This window comes from Eulemur rufifrons, chromosome 20 (assembly GCF_041146395.1).
Source record: "Eulemur rufifrons isolate Redbay chromosome 20, OSU_ERuf_1, whole genome shotgun sequence".
NCBI classification, from domain to species: Eukaryota; Metazoa; Chordata; class Mammalia; order Primates; family Lemuridae; genus Eulemur; species Eulemur rufifrons.
In genome coordinates, this window is record NC_091002.1 from 1,648,607 (window position 1) to 1,665,665 (window position 17,059).

The 17,059-nt window shown below is 45.0% G+C and overlaps 1 protein-coding gene across 4 annotated transcripts in view; it reads right to left on the bottom strand.

Annotated features, from left to right (window-relative positions):
• STX18 (syntaxin 18) overlaps positions 1–17,059 on the bottom strand; it is a 120,943-nt gene that overhangs the window by 27,309 nt on the left and 76,575 nt on the right. For 2 of the 4 annotated variants that reach the window (XM_069495591.1, XM_069495592.1), the window contains exons 3-5: positions 5,340–5,455; positions 3,592–3,669; positions 3,360–3,426 (exon numbers count right to left, since the gene is read on the bottom strand). In XM_069495591.1, coding sequence (XP_069351692.1) covers positions 3,360–3,426; positions 3,592–3,669; positions 5,340–5,455 — 261 coding nt within the window. Of the gene's footprint in view, positions 1–3,359; positions 3,427–3,570; positions 3,670–5,339; positions 5,456–15,468; positions 15,770–17,059 lie in introns of those variants that run through there. The other 2 variants (XM_069495593.1, XM_069495590.1) reach the window with 2 other exon arrangements.

A 17,059-nucleotide genomic window follows, 5' to 3' on the forward strand; every position in this document is an offset into this window, starting at 1 on the left:
TTACAGGAAAAAGACCTCAATAATATTTATCAACATCGCTCATATCCAGCTCAAGACAACTTGCAGCAGGTGCCAGTGTTCAAATAGTGAAACGCCTATGAGATGGGTGAAAAGAGTTACATTTAATGAGGGTATTATCATTTTTATAAAACATAGTCATGGTAGGAAAAATCCAGAAAGGCCAGCTTAGACTATTTCTGGCTTAATGAACAAAACATTTTACCCAGTTTGGAATAAGAACCCTTTAGTGGGGTAGATTAATAGGATATCATCATTCCACGAAAATAAAATCCAGCAGAGAATATCTTTCTTCCTATACTGTTAAAAGATTTAAAGTAAACAATTAGGCTGCTCCTTAACTAACAAATGTTTTTCTTTCACCAAAAACAAAACAAACATGATAGTAACAAAAATGCCATAAAACATGAACACTTGGGTTTCTCAAATCAATTTGTAAGAAATACTTTTAATAATAATCATCATCACCAACTAAAACATAATAACACAAAAACAAATACAAGAACTCACCAATCCAACCTGACAGTGAATAAACTCCACTTCCTGTCAGACTATCTTCAGGAAACTTGCCGTTCATTCATTCAACAGTCCTTCCTGAGCGGCTCCCACAGACGGGACAGGCACTGTGCTACATGACGGGCCGGGGTGGTGTGAGGGACAACTAAGCCAGTAGCAGCTGTATTAGAATATGTGTGTGTCACACTTGACCATGAACAATGTGCGGGGAGCCCACTAAGAGAAGAGCCCCTGACGCTGCCTGCAGGAGCTGGAAGAGACTTTACAGAGAAGCAACATGCTAACTGGGGCTGGAAAGAGGAACAAGACTTACTTTGCCAAATGAACGAGGCAAGAGCGGGGTGAGGGAAGAAGAGAAACAAGTGTGTGTGAAAGGCACTCTGGGCAGAGAAGGCAGCAAGGGTTAAGGCACAAGAGCTTCCAAGAGCAAAGCCTCTTTAGGACAAAAAGTAGTCGTGTATGGCCCGGCCAGAGCATAAGTCACTAAGAAACTAAGGCTGTGGTCCACGCATTATGGGCCTTGAATGCCATGTGATGTTTAACCTTTCTGAGACACGGGGAGAAAGGGAGTGAAAAAAATGCATGGACATTTTAGGCAGATGCCTTCTGCCCAAAGGTGAGGAAAACACTAAAAGGAGAGAGCTGCACTACATTGTGAAAGGTCACACAGCTATTTCCCGTGAGACCTTCTGCTCCAAGTAATTGGCACAGGGCAGCTATCTGGCAGGAGACCAGGCTCTGCTTCACTGTCTAAATTAGAACAATTCCCACTTGACTGATCTAAATTTGTATTATAGTCAAAACCTCCGCTGAGAACCAGGAACTAAGGAAGTAGCAACAAAAGTCTCTTCTTCCTTTACTTGGGGTACCTGTAAAGCCTCGAGTGTCCTAAATGAAGCAGAAATTTGCATCTCTCTCCCCTCGTGAGTGTGAGGCCCAGGGACCACCAAGCCACTGTGGTGGTAAATCACACGTCATCAGAGTTCTGCCTTCTCCTCCATGACTTGCTCGGGGCAAACTGGTCCCACTGTGTCTGAGACACTCAGCTCATACTCCTCCCTGAGCCTGGACTGATTTCTGTCTCTCTAACCCACTTAGATATTTCTCTTTCTACAGCCAACACCGATCCCACTGCTGGAGAAATCTGCTCCCATTACACTGAGGTTCACGTCTTAGCCCAGCTGTGACACTGTATAGCTAACCCAAATTTGCTGAGTCCTGATTTACTCATTTATACAATGGGATACTAATATGTATTAATAAGGTGGTTGTGAGGATTAAATAAAATAAATTAACATACTGCCTGGCACAGGGTAAGTGCTTAATGGTATTTGAGATAATAGCACAAGTCATGATTTATTAACTCACTACAAGTGTTTTCAGCATTGGACTACATTGTTTGCACAAACAATTCAGGCACAGAGAGCTGCTCTTGTCAGTTAGGATGGCATGAACCCTCCTGACATGGAAGTTCTCAGACGCCAGGCAAGGGTTAACCTTGCAAGCAGATCTTCTTAAAGACAGCAGTCTCAGGCCTGCTATGTGATCTCTTTCCTACACACCTGTGAAACAGGTCTGAAATTATAAATGCCAACAAACAGAAGCGTTTGTGGCAGATGGTAAGTAGATCAGTCAAGTTGTCTACCAGCAAATAGTTACTATTTACTATATAATGCACTGAGGGTAAGTTTGAGAGAAGCACTTGATAAAGTCTCTTTTCACAGGAAGCTTGGAGACAGGCTGTGTTACTGTATAAACACGAAACATTAGCCAACTTAACCAGAATATGTCGAAATCAGTGCGATCTGTAGCAAGCTCAGAGGGGAAACGGCACAATCAAGTGGCACAGCACAGTGTCTGAGAGCGCGGACGCTGCGGCCAGACAGCCTGTTTTGGAATCCTGGCTCTGCCACTTACAAGCTGTGTGACTCTGAGCAGCTTGCCTAATTTCTCTGTGCCTTAGTTTCCTTGCTTATAAAATGGGAAAATTAACAGTACCTACCTTATAGGGTGGCTGTGGGAATGAAATGAGCTGATTTACTCACTCTCCAGGTCACTGCAGGGGAAGCGACCATGTGAACAGTCCCTGTGCTCTAGGAGCTCACATGCAGCCCCAAAAGGAAGACAGGCGAAGAGGCAGGTGCCATGGGAAATACTGAAGTCTGGCTCTGCTGCTGCCTGGCTGTGTGGTCTTGGGCGAGTCATTTAACCTGCTGGCGTGCCAGTGTCCTCACCTGTCTGCTGGAAGTGGGCGGTGGGGTTGGAGTATAGTGCACACCCAGAGCACGTGGCAGCTTGCAAGTCTCTGTCGGAGTAGGGGGGCGGTGGGAGGGTAGGTAACATGCCACTGGTGACATGAGCAAAGCCTCATGGGGGCATGGTGGCTGTGCCCTCGCCCTCCCCTCAGGAATATACTTTCAGAGAAAATAAGGAAGGGTGCGGAGGGGCGAAGAGACAGAGGTAAAACAGCAGCCTCACACAGTTATGAGGAAACAAAATGGGCACGAGCATAGAGGTGCTCTTGTTTTGGACCAGCAGCCTAGGCTCAAATCCCAGCGCTGCTACCTCCAGACTGCGAGGCCTCGTGTGAGTTATCAAACCTGTTCCTCAGCCTCCCCAGCTGTAAAATGAGGGGGTTAACAGCACCCGCCTCACACAGTGCCTGGCACAAGCAGTGCTCCGTAAGCACCAGCTATGGCATTCTGTGAAGAAATTTCAAGCATGGTACATTGCATAGGCTAAGTGTACTGGAAACTTTAGTTGCCATTATTATGATATTACTACTATTACTATAATTAAGAAACATCAATGAAGGCAATACTTACAGTCTTTTCTTATCCACCACTCTTTTAACTCGGATGGCTCTTTGTTCTGAGTACAGTTTACACACTCCTGTTGCAGGGGAAAATACCAGAACAGAGACCATTTAAAATGGCTTCACAGGCAAAGGTATCATTAAATATAATGAGGTACTATCATCTGCAGCTAGCAAAGCTAAATTCTGTATCACATCTATTGTGAAATGCCACATTTGACCTTTAAGAAGAAATGAAATACTTTTTAAGTAATCTTCAATGAAATCCAAAACAGCCGTCCTGTGCTCCTTCACTTGCTGGGAATGTATCTCCTTGTGGGCTGTAACAGAAAAGGACAGCATTGAGGTCTTCTATGCAATTATTCTAAAGCTAACAATTTATCAGCTTCCTTAGAACAGTTTCTTTATTGGAAGTATTTTTAAAAACACAGCTATAAAATGAGTCAATGTCAAGTGAGATTTAAAGGAGTGAGATTTATTAGGCTTTACAAGAGTAAAAGATTAAACCCATAGAAAACTATAGTCAAATACTTTACGGCTTACTACAGCACTTAGGGACAGTATTTGACGCAGCACTTCTGGAGTGCTGACCCCATCTGTAGTAACAGCAGCCACGGCTCAAGCTGACCTTCAAGAAACATGTTTAAATCACAATGCAATCACACACTCCTCCCTGCCTGAGCTTGCACAGCTTTTCAGCTTGAAGGGCCCTGTCCTCTCCCCTGGGCAACAAGCCAAACTCTCTTTCTCCAGGAAACCTTCCACGACTCCTGGCCACAAGGATGCCTTTCTTCTGCGAACTATGTGTAGGCACTCTGCTAGTACTTTCTAATAATCGAAACAGCAGTTCTGATTATGCCTGTTTTACACATGCAGAAACTAAGGTTCAGAGGCAATAAGTAGCCCAAGGTCACATAGTTTCATATTTAATTGCTGGCTTTATTAATGTTCTTGTGTATTTTCTAGGAATCTCAACGAACATATATGCCCCTAAAGCTGGGGGCACGATTTATATCTTTACCATAGGGCTGCGTCACCTGAGATTCATGTGAGGGATCAGGGACTCTGTGAAATTGCACATACAATTTTGCATGTGCGTACATATTTCTGGCAAGAATGTCTACAGCTTTCATCAGACTCTCCAAGTGGTCCATCATGGTTCTAATGTAAGCTTTCCAAACAAAAGTCAGTGTCACGAGCACAATACCATCTGACAACTTTGAGCTCTATATACTATTTAATGTACTCTGTATCTCCCTAAGCAAATTGGAGAAGAATCAAAGAGACAAGACTTGGGAAGCCATCCCAGTGTCTCAAGGAGAACTGAGCGTCAATGAAAGCAAGATGATAATAACCACCAGGCATGGTTCTAAGCATGCTGTAGGAATTTCCTTTAACTCTCATGACAACCCTACGAGATACATCCTATAATTGTCTGCATTTCACAGATGAGGAAACTGAGGTCCAGGGAGTTTAAGTGACCTGCCCAGGGCCACATGGCTAGGACATGCAGAGCAGGGTACATACCTAAGCAGTCACGGCTCCAGAGCCTTCCTTCTACCCATGGCGGTTTGATATGAAAGTTTACTTTAATACTACAAGTAGAAAGCTCAGTATCCTCTTCCACCCTTATCCACAAGCTATTAGTCCCCGCCCCACACAGAATGCAGACAGACAGACACACATACACACATGAACTTACAATTTTTCTTCTCTGTCCCTGATCCCTTGGTAAATTTTTGGTTCTGTTTGGAAAGGCTCTTTCCATCTCCCTCCTCTGAACATCCCAATTGTTTAACTTGACTAATGGCCTTTCATTACTTCTAACAGATTAGGTTAAAACTATGATCGGGAAAGGAACAATTTTAAAGTTTTAAAACTTAACTCTAAAGAACATAAGAGCGAATTTTAACTGGTTGTGCCATATGATTCTTGTTTAACTACTGGATATATTCATGGTTGTCTGTTTGCATCTTTCAGAGCACTTTACCTTCTGTTCTTAGTTGTTGAATTGCTTCAGAACAGGTCCTCATGAATATCTGAGCATCTTGGTCTATCTGGTCTCGTTCTGTGTCTGTCATCCTCCCATATTCAGACACAATATGGCTAAAGAGAGAGAGGGAGAGAAAAGGAAGAGGCAGCAGCAAATGACAACATAATATAGTTTGGGTGGGTGGGGAGGGAAGAAAAAACTCCCCTGATAAAGTGACATTTAAGCTGACGCTTGAAGGATTCGGAAGAACTGGCCCAGCTAAGAGGCAGGAGAACAATCTAGATAGCAGAACCAACACATATGAAAGCCCAGACACAACTGAAGCAGGTCCAGAGATAAGAGAGAAGGAGACAGAGAGAAGAGAAGAGAGAGGGAGAGAGGGAGGGGCCTGGAGGTGCTGTTAGGGGCTGGGCACACAAGGCTCATTAAGGACATAGGCTCTGCCTTTGAGGACAGTGGGACTGCTACTGCTGGACTCACACCACACACTGACTGAATTAGACTTACACTAGAAGCTCACCCTGGGTGCTGCAAGGAGAATAATGCAGGGACACAATCTGCAAGCTCTTGAGATATATGTAAGAAGCTGTTTTAGGGTGCCATTTTTTTTTTTTTTTTTTTGAGACAGAGTCTCACTCTGTCACCCGGGCTAGAGTGCCGTGGCGTCAGCCTAGCTCACAGCAACCTCAAACTCCTGGGCTCAAGCAATCCTCCTGTCTCAGCCTCCCGAGTAGCTGGGATTACAGGCATGTGCCACCATGCCCGGCTAATTTTTTCTATATATATATTTAGCTGTCTATATAATTTCTTTCTATTTTTAGTAGAGATGGGGTCTCGCTCTTGCTCAGGCTGGTCTCGAACTCCTGAGCTCAAACGATCCGCCCACCTCGGCCTCCCAGAGTGCTAGGATTACAGGCGTGAGCCACCGCGCCCGGCCAAGGCTGCCATTTTTCAATGTTGACAAGTAGTCTTCAAAACTTACAATAAAAGAGCTTTTAGAAACAAATTTCATTTCCCTTAATACTAAGTTAAACAACCCTAAAGTGACTGAGCTAGTAAGGGTGTTCACCTTCAGTAAGATAGCACCTTGCTCCAAATAGGACAGTTCTACGACCGTGCTCATCTTGATTTGAGAATCACATGCTACCAAGGCGACAGGGACTTTACAGGACGCACAGGCCCAAACCATCCCATCTTCTCCCCCGAGTCTGGCTGGCCACCTACTCTCACTGAGAATAAAATGCAAGGTCCTCCACGCTCCCACACACATTCCCCCCATCCCCTCGCTTCCTGCCATGACCTCACTCCTGCCACACTGGCCTCCTTGCTGTCCCCCCAGCCAGCTGAGCACACTCCCGCCTCAGCCGGGACTGCTCCCCCAGCAGATGTCCACTCTTCCTCTTCATTCCACCTCTGCCAGGGGCCCACTCAGGGCTGGTTTCCTAGACTACCGCTGGCTTGCCCGGCCCCCAGCACTTGCCCACCGATGATTTCTAGCACCTGTGCTGGTTAGTAGGCCGTTGTCTCTCCGCTCCAAAGCTGCCCTTCCCTGCTTTGTGATAGGGGAGCTGGGCCTCTCCAAATCCTACTGATACTCTGCTACTCTCTATTCCTTAACCTGCTTTCTTTTTCTTTATAGCATTTATTCTCTGGATAGTAAATATTTACATCTATCTCCTCCCAGTAGAATGCAAACTTTATGCAAGTAGGGACTTTGTCTTGTTCATTTCTGCTTCCCAGTACCTAAAATGGTGCCGAGCACACAGCAGGTACACTTACATTAGCTGAGCACCCAGTACACGTCAGATACTACGGAATTTTCAGCGCCTTTATGTGTATTTTATTTACTTATTTTATCCTCACCATTCATTCATTCATTCATTCACTCACTTATATACTGAACTCCTTCCTATATATCAGGCATAGGGCCAGGGTTGGGGATTCATAGTTGAATAAAGCTCATTTCTGATCCCCACAGAGGGAACTGACTATAGGGGAGACTGACACAGAGACAGGAGTACAAGGAACTGGGTGAATGCTGTTGGTACAGAAGTTGACAGTGGTGAGTGGTCAGTTTGCAAAGGGAAGGTGCTGGGCAGGCAGCGGGGAAGGCACTCCACACAGAGGACAGTGGCAGAAGAACAGGCACAAATTCCTAACCTGTGTGTCATAGTTAGAATGACCCCATGATGTGTGGTCCACCCCAGGGGACGTCTGGGAGCGAAGGGGGAAAGGAGTCACAGGCTGGTCCCATGCACACTGGGCAGCCTGGCTGCAGCCGCTGGGGTTCACTGGAGTCCTTCAAGAGGGCAGCATGTCATGTACACGCGGTCACTGTCCGCCCTGGGTTTTAAATGAATGTGGATGTCTGAGTGGAAAAAACACAAACTGCTTTTCCTCACTCTCACTCCACAGCAATGGACACTGAAGACTTCTGCTACCAAGTGTGCGGGATTTTCCCACACACACCACATAAGCAAGCAGTTCTGCAGCCGACACCCGCTGGGTGTCCTCTGATTCAAATCAATCCTGAGGCCACCTGCCTGAGGGCTCCCACAAGACTGTCCCCGCTTCCCCTGCCACTAATTGCAAGCCCCAGGGTGTTGTGCTTGTCTTGTGACTAACCGGCTAAAAAATCGGGGATCCCATGACCTCCTCCTCAGGTTTGATTAATGTGTTAGACTGGCTCACAGAACTCCATAAATATAACTCACTTATATTTATCGGTTTATTATGAAGGATATTATAGGATAATATATAAAGGATGAAGAAGAACATAGAGCAACACACAGGGAAGGGCGTGGAGCTCCCATGTCTTCTCCAGGCATACCATCCTCCAGAACCCCCACACATTCAGCTACCTGGAAGCACCTCAAACACTGTCTTTCTAGGTTTTTATGAAGGCTTCATTATTAGGCATGACAGATTACATCATTGGACATTAGTGACCAAATTTAACCTTCATCCCTTCTCTTCTCCTTGGAGGTCAGGGGTGGGGCTGAAAGTCCTGGCCCTCTAATCCTGCCTGGTCTTTGGAGTGACCAGCCCCATCCTGAAGCCCTAACTCCTTAGCATAAAAAAGACATCACTCCAAGGATTTTAGGAGTGGTATGCCGGGAAACTGGACTAAGACTAAACATGTGTTTCATAATATCACAGGATGGTATTATGATAAATACACATTTATCTAAAATTGTTGCTGACCCTGTGATAGCTGTCTCTCCAACACCAATAGGTTTTCCAAAAATATAATGATCATACAAAATACCGATATTTCATTATCAGTTGGAATGAGGTCCTGGCAGTAAAAAGTTGGGGCTCACTGGTGTAGTCAACGGGGACAGCAACTAGAGGATTTTAAACAGGGGATGCACATTCTGCCTGTGTTTCTCTGTGGTGGGTGGCCTGGGGGCAGATGGAACTAGACCCTACGGGACTTCAACCACAGTTAAGAGACCCCTGTCAGAGTCCAGGAAGAGAGGAAGACAGCCTGGGCCAAGGCAGTGCCTGTGGGGAGGGAGGGAACATGACTGAGAGACATCTATAGGTAGCGGACTGACCAGGTGGGCAGGTAAATGAGGAGAAGCCCAGGATGAGTTTCTGGTTTACGTGCGCGCACGTCAAGGCATGGAACACGGAAAGTGGCAGAGGTCTGAAAGGAAAGATTTTAAAACGCTGGGCCAAAGATGGCATGCAAAGTTTAGGGGACTACAGATGAGATGGAGCAACTGAAGAAGGGTCCAAAGCCTTATTTTTCTCTGATACTTTCAGAACAGCAAGAGATATATAATGGGCATTTGAAAAAGTCATTTTTGAAAAGGTTACCTATCTGGCAAATAATTTTAAAAAATCCTCATAGGACATGCATATATAAATTTATCAAATTTTATTTTTATTTCTTTTATAACATACAGAAGAATACTTTTATTACAGATTTCAATTTATCTAAATATTAGATTCAATTAAAGAAGCTATGTTAGGTATAGGTTTGGATTTGTCAATTTACTTCAGGGTGAAAGGAAAAAAAAACCGAGTAGTAAAGTTTATTCACTGGTTCAGAAATACTTATTTTTATTATTTAGTTGATTAGTATATTGAGAAAGGACAAAACATTACATTCCTCTATTAATTCAATATACAACTAGATACTTGCTGAGGACAGAGAAGAGAGTAACAATGTTTCACATTCTGCGGTAAAGGTTACTGAGAAGGTATAGACAAAACTTACAGACTACAATCTTATTTTTGGTATAAATACTAAAGTAACAGATTGATTTCATAATGTATGTTGGGCATGTACTATGGGAAAGCACAGTACCTTGTCCATTGTATATGCCCCCCACACACTGTGCAATCCATCCGTCCAATGCACATTAAACTGTGAATGCCTGGGCTGCAGATATGAACAAAATACAGACCTGGTTTCAATAAGTCATATCACAGTAGGTGACAACCAAAGGCTTATGTATATGTTTATATATCATAAAACAAAGGCTAACAGTTATATAACACTTTCTTTTTTTTTTTTTTTTTTTTTTGAGACAGAGTCTCACTCTGTTGCCCGGGCTAGAGTGAGTGCCGTGGCGTCAGCCTAGCTCACAGCAACCTCAAACTCCTGGGCTTAAGCGATCCTACTGCCTCAGCCTCCCAAGTAGCTGGGACTACAGGCATGTGCCACCATGCCCGGCTAGTTTTTTGTGTATATATATTTTAGTTGTCCATATAATTTCTTTCTATTTTTAGTAGAGACGGGGTCTCACTCTTGCTCAGGCTGGTCTCGAACTCCTGACCTCGAGCGATCCACCCGCCTCGGCCTCCCAGAGTGCTAGGATTACAGGCGTGAGCCACCGCGCCCGGCCTGTTATATAACACTTTCTGTGCATTAACACTAATCACTGTTCTAAGCGTTTCATGTATATTTACCCACTTAATTCTCAAAATTCTATGAGGTAGGTAATATTATGATACCTATTTTACACATTAAACAACTCAGGCACAGAGAGGTTAAGTAACTTGCTAAGGCCACACAGCCAGTAATGAGCAAAGCTGGGATGTGAACCAAGCCAGCCTGCTCTGGAGGCCAGGCTGTTCTCCACTACCCTAGGGCACCTCTAATTTCCTACAAGGCAGGCGGGTTCAGAAGAGGGGAGGCTTACTTCCCATAGCTGACTGGGAGGAAGGTGATCTATGAACTAAATCTTGAGAGGCAGGATGTGGCTGTGGGAGCAAGAGCAGATGCTCTGAGTAAGTAACAATGGAAACGGGAGGGGCCTGTTTGAAGAATAGCACAGCATAAGCGGAAGGCATGAGTCTACGCGGGCCTCCAGCGCCAAAGGAGTTTTATTCTGGAGCCAAGAGAAAGGCTGAGCTGGATGGAGATATAGGCAGCCATACCCTGTTGCATGGAACAGAGGAGGAAAGATCAGGTCCTGGGGCACTGAAATCAGGCAGAGCATCTCAGCTCGTTCACCTTTGCATTCCCCAGCACCATGTAACACGTAGATGCTCGGTAAATTTTTTTTGAGCTGAAATTTAAGAAGGGGCAATGGCAGAGCTTGGGTGGTGGCAGGGGAATGGAAAGAGGGGAAGGAGCCGTAAAACCATCAGGAACAGCCTTGTGTTGGAGGCAAAGCATCATCAGACCCTGGCACCTTGGCCTGGGTGAGCAAGAGGCATGAATAGAAACAAAGAATACAGAAGGAAGAGTACAAAGGACTGGAAATATGAAAGAGAGAAATCACTATTAACACTTGTCTTTATAATGCAATTTAAAAAGACAAGAAGTAATGCTCTCAAGACAAATGTTCCATGAACAACACTTTGTTTTGAAAAACGAAACCAGGGCAAATGGTCTTAGAACTATTTTGTGATAAAATCTTGAGAAACTAAAAATGATCACTTTCTGAAGTTCTACAATTTATTAAGGGCAAAGGAAAAAGTCACTGTGACACTTAGTACAATGGCCACAAACCTGAGCTGGGCTGAGGATAGTTCCAAATGCTCACCATGGCCCAATAAAGTAAGTAAAGAATTAAATTGGGCACGATGGCACACCTGTAGTCCCAGCTACTCAGGAGGCTGAGGCCGGAGGATCACTTGAGCCTAGGAGTTCCAGGTTGCAGTGAGCTATGATTGTGCCACTGTACTCCAGCCTGGGCGACAACAGAGCAAGACTCTGTCTCTAAAAAAAAAAAAAAGAAAGAAAAGAAAGCAAAAAATTGGTGCAGTCTAAAAATTGTAATAACAGACAGCTTTCATATATTGTCTCAAAAGTATGATTGCTTGGTTCTCACTTAATTTATCTGACTGTTTTCATCCTAATCTTCCAAGAGCCACTGTTTGGCCCCTGGGAGAAGTTGAGGAGTGAGAAGCAATGAGAGAAGAACCATGTGAAGTCAGAGGCAGAGAGACCAGGGAGGCTGGTGGCACACCAAGAATCAAAAACAAACAGCTCTCTATTTAGCTGAGTTTAGGAACTCGTGGGAATCATACAGATGGAGATTAAAACATCGGCTTTATCGCAATTACCAATCTCAAGTGACCCGACGGTGCCTGGTAATGATGCACATGTCGTGTGCACTCGCTCTCCTCCTCTCCCGACAACCATTTCATGTCTTCTCCACTCTCCTCAAGCTGCCAACACCTCCTTCCCCATCTTCAGCGCCAGTGAACATGTTACTTCCTGTTTTCTGAGAACTCTGATAAGCTCTCACCTCCCCACTTCTCCACCTCTGGGCACACAGACTCCACCTTCTCTCCTGCTTCTATGGAAGAACTGTCCATCTCCCAGGCACAGCCACTCCCGCTACCTGGGCACCAGACTGGCCCTGGCCATTCTCCTTTCTCTTTCCTGCACCTTAAATGAATGAATATGTGTGCACAGTGCTTAGATTGTGCTTGGCACATAGTAAACACTATATGTATTATTATTAGTTACTAATGTCGATTATTCCCACCTATTAGATCTTTCCTAACTACATAAAACCTGGTGTCATTTCTCCCAATTTAAAAAAAGAAACCAAACCTCTCAATTCTATTCCATGTCTCCTGTCAGCTACTGCTCAATTTCTCCCCTTTTCAGTAACACTTCTCTAAGAAACGTTTTCACTTTGGTCTCCTTTGTCCTGCTCTTTCCTGAGCCCAGACAGGCACTGATCCTCATCACTCCACTGCTGTCAGTGCTCGCCAAGGTCACCAATGACCTCCACAGTGGCTCAGTCCTCACCTTAGTCACTGTCCCTAGATTTGATGGAGTTGATCATTTCCCCTCCTTGATTCGTTTTCTTCCCCTGTCCTGCACGATGCCACCTTACCAGCTGGGTGTCTTCAGCCTTTCTGTTGGTCCCTCTGAGCACCCTGACCATTTTATGACGGACAGTTCATGGCTCAGTGTCCGAGTCTCTCTGCTATCTACACTTGCTCGCTTGCTAACTTCATCTAGTCTCATGGCTATAACCATCTGCTTTACACTGACAAGCCCCAGGTTTATATTTACAGACTGGACATCTCCTTGAACTTGAGATATACATATCTACCTACCTGTTCAACATCTCCACTCAGATTAATCTGCATTGCAAATGTGTCCAAAACTGAGCTCCTGACAGCTCTCCTCAAATATGTGCCTCCTGCAGCCGTCCCCATCTGTGCTGGCGGTCATTCCAATCCTGCTAGTTGCTCAGGCCCCAAACCCTGGAGTCATCCGTAACTTCCTTTTCTCTTTCAGCTCACATGGAATCCATCAACAAATCTTGTTCACCCTACTTTCAAAATATTTGCAGAATCTGACCTCTTCTTGTCACAGCCACTGCTCCCCCTCTGGCCCAGGCCAGCAGTATCTCTACCTGGACTGCAACTGTTGCCTCCTACTTGCTCTGCTGCTTCTGCCTGGCCTCTCTGCAGTCTATTCCAACACGCTAGCCACAGTGATCCTAAGCAAGTCAGATCACATTAATCCTCTGCACAAGACCTTCCCATGGTTCCCACCTAAGAGTGAGAGCCAAGGGCCTTACAAGAACTAGAAGATCCTTAACAGGAACTGTAAGACCTGGTGCCTGGCTATCTCTCTGAGCGCCTCTCCCCCTGTGCTCCTCCCTCCTGCTCCAGGCACTCTGGCTTCCTGCTGTTCCTTACACACCCAGGCACACTCCCACCTCAGACCTCTACCTGTGCTGGCTGTCTCCTCCTGGAACCTTCTTTCCCCAGACATCTGCATAAACTGACCCCTTACTTCTCTTAGGGTGTGTACTCAATGCTGCCCCCTTAACAAGGCCTTCCCTCACCCACCTTTATAAAATTACACTCTGCCTGACATTTCCTCTACTCTTTCCCACTTCCCCTCCCCACAAAGATACTCACCCAAATCTAACATTCTATATATTTTACTTATTTATTTTATTTCTTGTCTGTTCCCCTCTTCAAAAATTTAAGTTTCACAAAGGCAAGGACTTTTGCCTGTCTGTTCACTGCTGTATCCTCATCATCAAGAGCAATGTCTAGCATTTAATAGGCTAATAAATCAATAAATCAATACTCAAATACTTTTGAATAAACTGAATCAATGAATGACCCTGCACTGGAGAGTGTGGCTTACTGTACAGTTACAATTGTGCTCTCTAGTAAGTTCCCCCTGAAATTATACACCCCCAGCCCCAAGACAGGTAAGCATCCCCCTTCTAGAGCCTTCTCTAGAAAGCTCAGGGCTTAGATAAGCAGGGAATGCATCCATACTGACGACAGGCCCCTCTAAAAGAGAAAAAGGATGCATTTGGCATGGGGCTCTTAGCCCCAACCATCAAACACCCTCTCTTCCCTTGGTGTGGCCCCTTTCCCTTCCCCTACCCCACTTCCACATTTTCTGGGGGAGAGTTGGAAAAAGAAGGACTCCCACAGCCTCCTGGGGAATGGACGTTCTTTCCCTCAATGGAACTTGAAGAGTAAGAGGGAAGTATTTGTCTATCCCAGCACTCCTTAGCATCTTGTTCTGTTAACTCATTTTGCTTAACATGGTAACTACAAGAATGAGGCAGAAGACCCAGAAATGAGACAAAGGGGCCAGGTGTGCAAGCTCAGTTCCTCCTCCCAACTCCCCAGCAGGTGAGGGCTCTGCTTCTGGGAGGAGCGAGAGTGGTGAGCATTATATTATGCTCATCCCTGCTAGAAACCATCTCATGGGAAATAGAGGCCAAAGGGGTCAGGACGAGTGAGTCAGAAAAGGTATTCACTGCTAAGTGAATGTGTGTCCTGCAGACAGAGCAGATCCAGAAATGACTGATCCCAAGAGCATTAGATTAACATCCTCCTACTCTATATTTTGATTTAATGGAAACTCAGCTCAGTGAAATTGGAAAGGTCTAAAGGTTAATTTGATTAAACTGATTACTCAATTAAAAGGTAATGTTTCTTTAGGATACATTATATGTATACATTAACCTTCTGAATTGAAAACTGACAGTATGGTTATTCTGTTAGTAACAATAAAAACAAAGAAAGTTTTTCTCCCAAGTGGTATTGTTTTGTTGCCGCGACATTACGGAAATGATACATCTATCAGAAGTAGAGACATTATTTTTAATTAAAGTCATTCAGAGATCTAGCCAGAGGCTATCTAGGTTGCATGTTGTTCTGCTCCAGTAAAATGTCATTATTAAAAAAAATTAAATGGGTCAATAAAGTCTGAGCTCTACATTCTGGAAAAAATTACAGCTTCCTAATTATGTCAAACTAACAAAGCCTCAGAGGTCTGAAGGCAATATTTCTACACATATTCTTTCAATTCCATGATCACGCTGCATATAAAATGTTCCCAGAAGTGGGCTGAGGCCAGCACGCTGCATCGGGAGGGAGGAGGAGTGACAAAGAAAGGCTGTGAGCAAGAGCCCACCACCTCTGAGAGGCACTACGTGATGGGAGACGATGCGCACAGCCTTCCTCCATCTGGAGAAGACGTGGCGCATGGGGGGATGCTTGTTCCCGAGTCCCCATGTTGCTACGTGAACCTACTTCCCCAGAGTGACACCTCCTGCCTCCGGGATCCTGGCAGAAGGCACGGGGCATGCATCTAGCCGACACTCCTTTCTTTCTCTCTTTCTCTCTCTCTCTCCCCCTCCTGTCTTTGGGATGTGCCTACCTACAGACAGCAGAGGTTCTGCTCTGTTTCTCTCTCATACGCTGCACAGGGGCCTGCCCTGCTGTCTGTGCTCCAGGGACTGTGACTGTTCCGTGGCACTAACGGCTGAATGAGTCTGTCTAATTCAGGAGCAGAGTGTCAGCAAGGGCACCCGCCTGGAGACTTGTGCTCTGCCTGCCAACCTAGATTTTACCAATGACAAAGCTGGCAAGATGTCGGTCTTCGTGTTGATCGACTCCTGCTTCCTGAGTCTGTCTGTCTCCCTCCCCATTCCTCCCACCTCCCTCTGGCAGGAAACAGAGGTGGGTTTTGTTTCCACCACCCCCGCCACCACCTTCCACTGCATCACAGGTCAAATTGGGTTCCAGCTCAATTCACCAAAGGACTCCTATGTGCCAGGAACTCTCCCACACATCTCATTTAGTCCTCACGAGGACTTCATCCACATTTTATACAAAAGAAACCAAGTACAGTGGTTAAGTGAGTTGTACATACTTACATGACTAATACATGGCAGAACTGGAACTTAGCTGTGACTGACGCCAAAGCCCATGTTTTTTCAAAGTGACCAAAACAAGGGTAGGAGGAGAGTTCAGAGTATAGGAGTTGGCAATGAATAGCTGGCAACAGGTGCCATAGTTCTACCTGATGCTCAAAGAGGGGATAAGTGAGATGCTTGAGGCACACAGCTAGTGAGTGGCAGAGCTGGGACTAGCCCCCATGGATTCTAGTCCTTGCTCCCAGCATTTGCCGCCATCATGGCTGGGAAAGGGAAAGTGTAGGCCCTGCACCTGCTGTACTGAGAGGCAGCAGTCCGTGCTGCAGTAGTCTGGGAATGCTGAAAAGCAGTTCGCAGGACCCTTGCTCCGCCGTTTGAGGATAACTGCCTTAATATCACTATTACAATCAAAAACTTAAAACTATTACAAAGTTACAGAAGGGCACCCTGATACAATTGCATTGTTTTTTTGCATTGTATTTCAATTATATTGTCTTCTTCAAACCCCTAAACTACTTCCTGAGTGATTATCACTCCCGTTGTTGGCTCTGTAAACTTTTTCTGAAAAAGACTAGATAATAAATATGTCGGACTTTGTGGGCCTTACAGTCTGTCACGGCTACTCAGCTCTGCTGTTGTGGTACAAGAGCAGCCACAGGCAATATATAAATGAATAGGTGTGACTGTGTGCCCATAAAACTTCTTATGGACACTGAAATTTGAATATCACATAATTTTCACATGTGATAAATCTTTTTTCCCCTAACATTTAAAAATGTAAATTTAAATGTACACTTAAAAATATATAAATCTGGGTGCCATGGCATGTGCCTATAGGCCCAGCTACTCAGGAGGCTGAGGTAGGAAGATGGCTTGGGCCCAGGAGTTTGAGGCCAGCCTGAGCAACAGAGCGAGACACTGTCTCCAAAAAAATAAAAAAAAAAAAAAATTTAAAAAGTAAAGCAATTTTTAGCTAACAGGCTATACAAAAATAAGCAATAGGCTGGATTTGGTCCACAGGCTATAGTTTGCTGACCTCTGGCTTAGAGGCAGACACCAAGTTTCACAGATTAAATGGCTTTCTCGGATTCA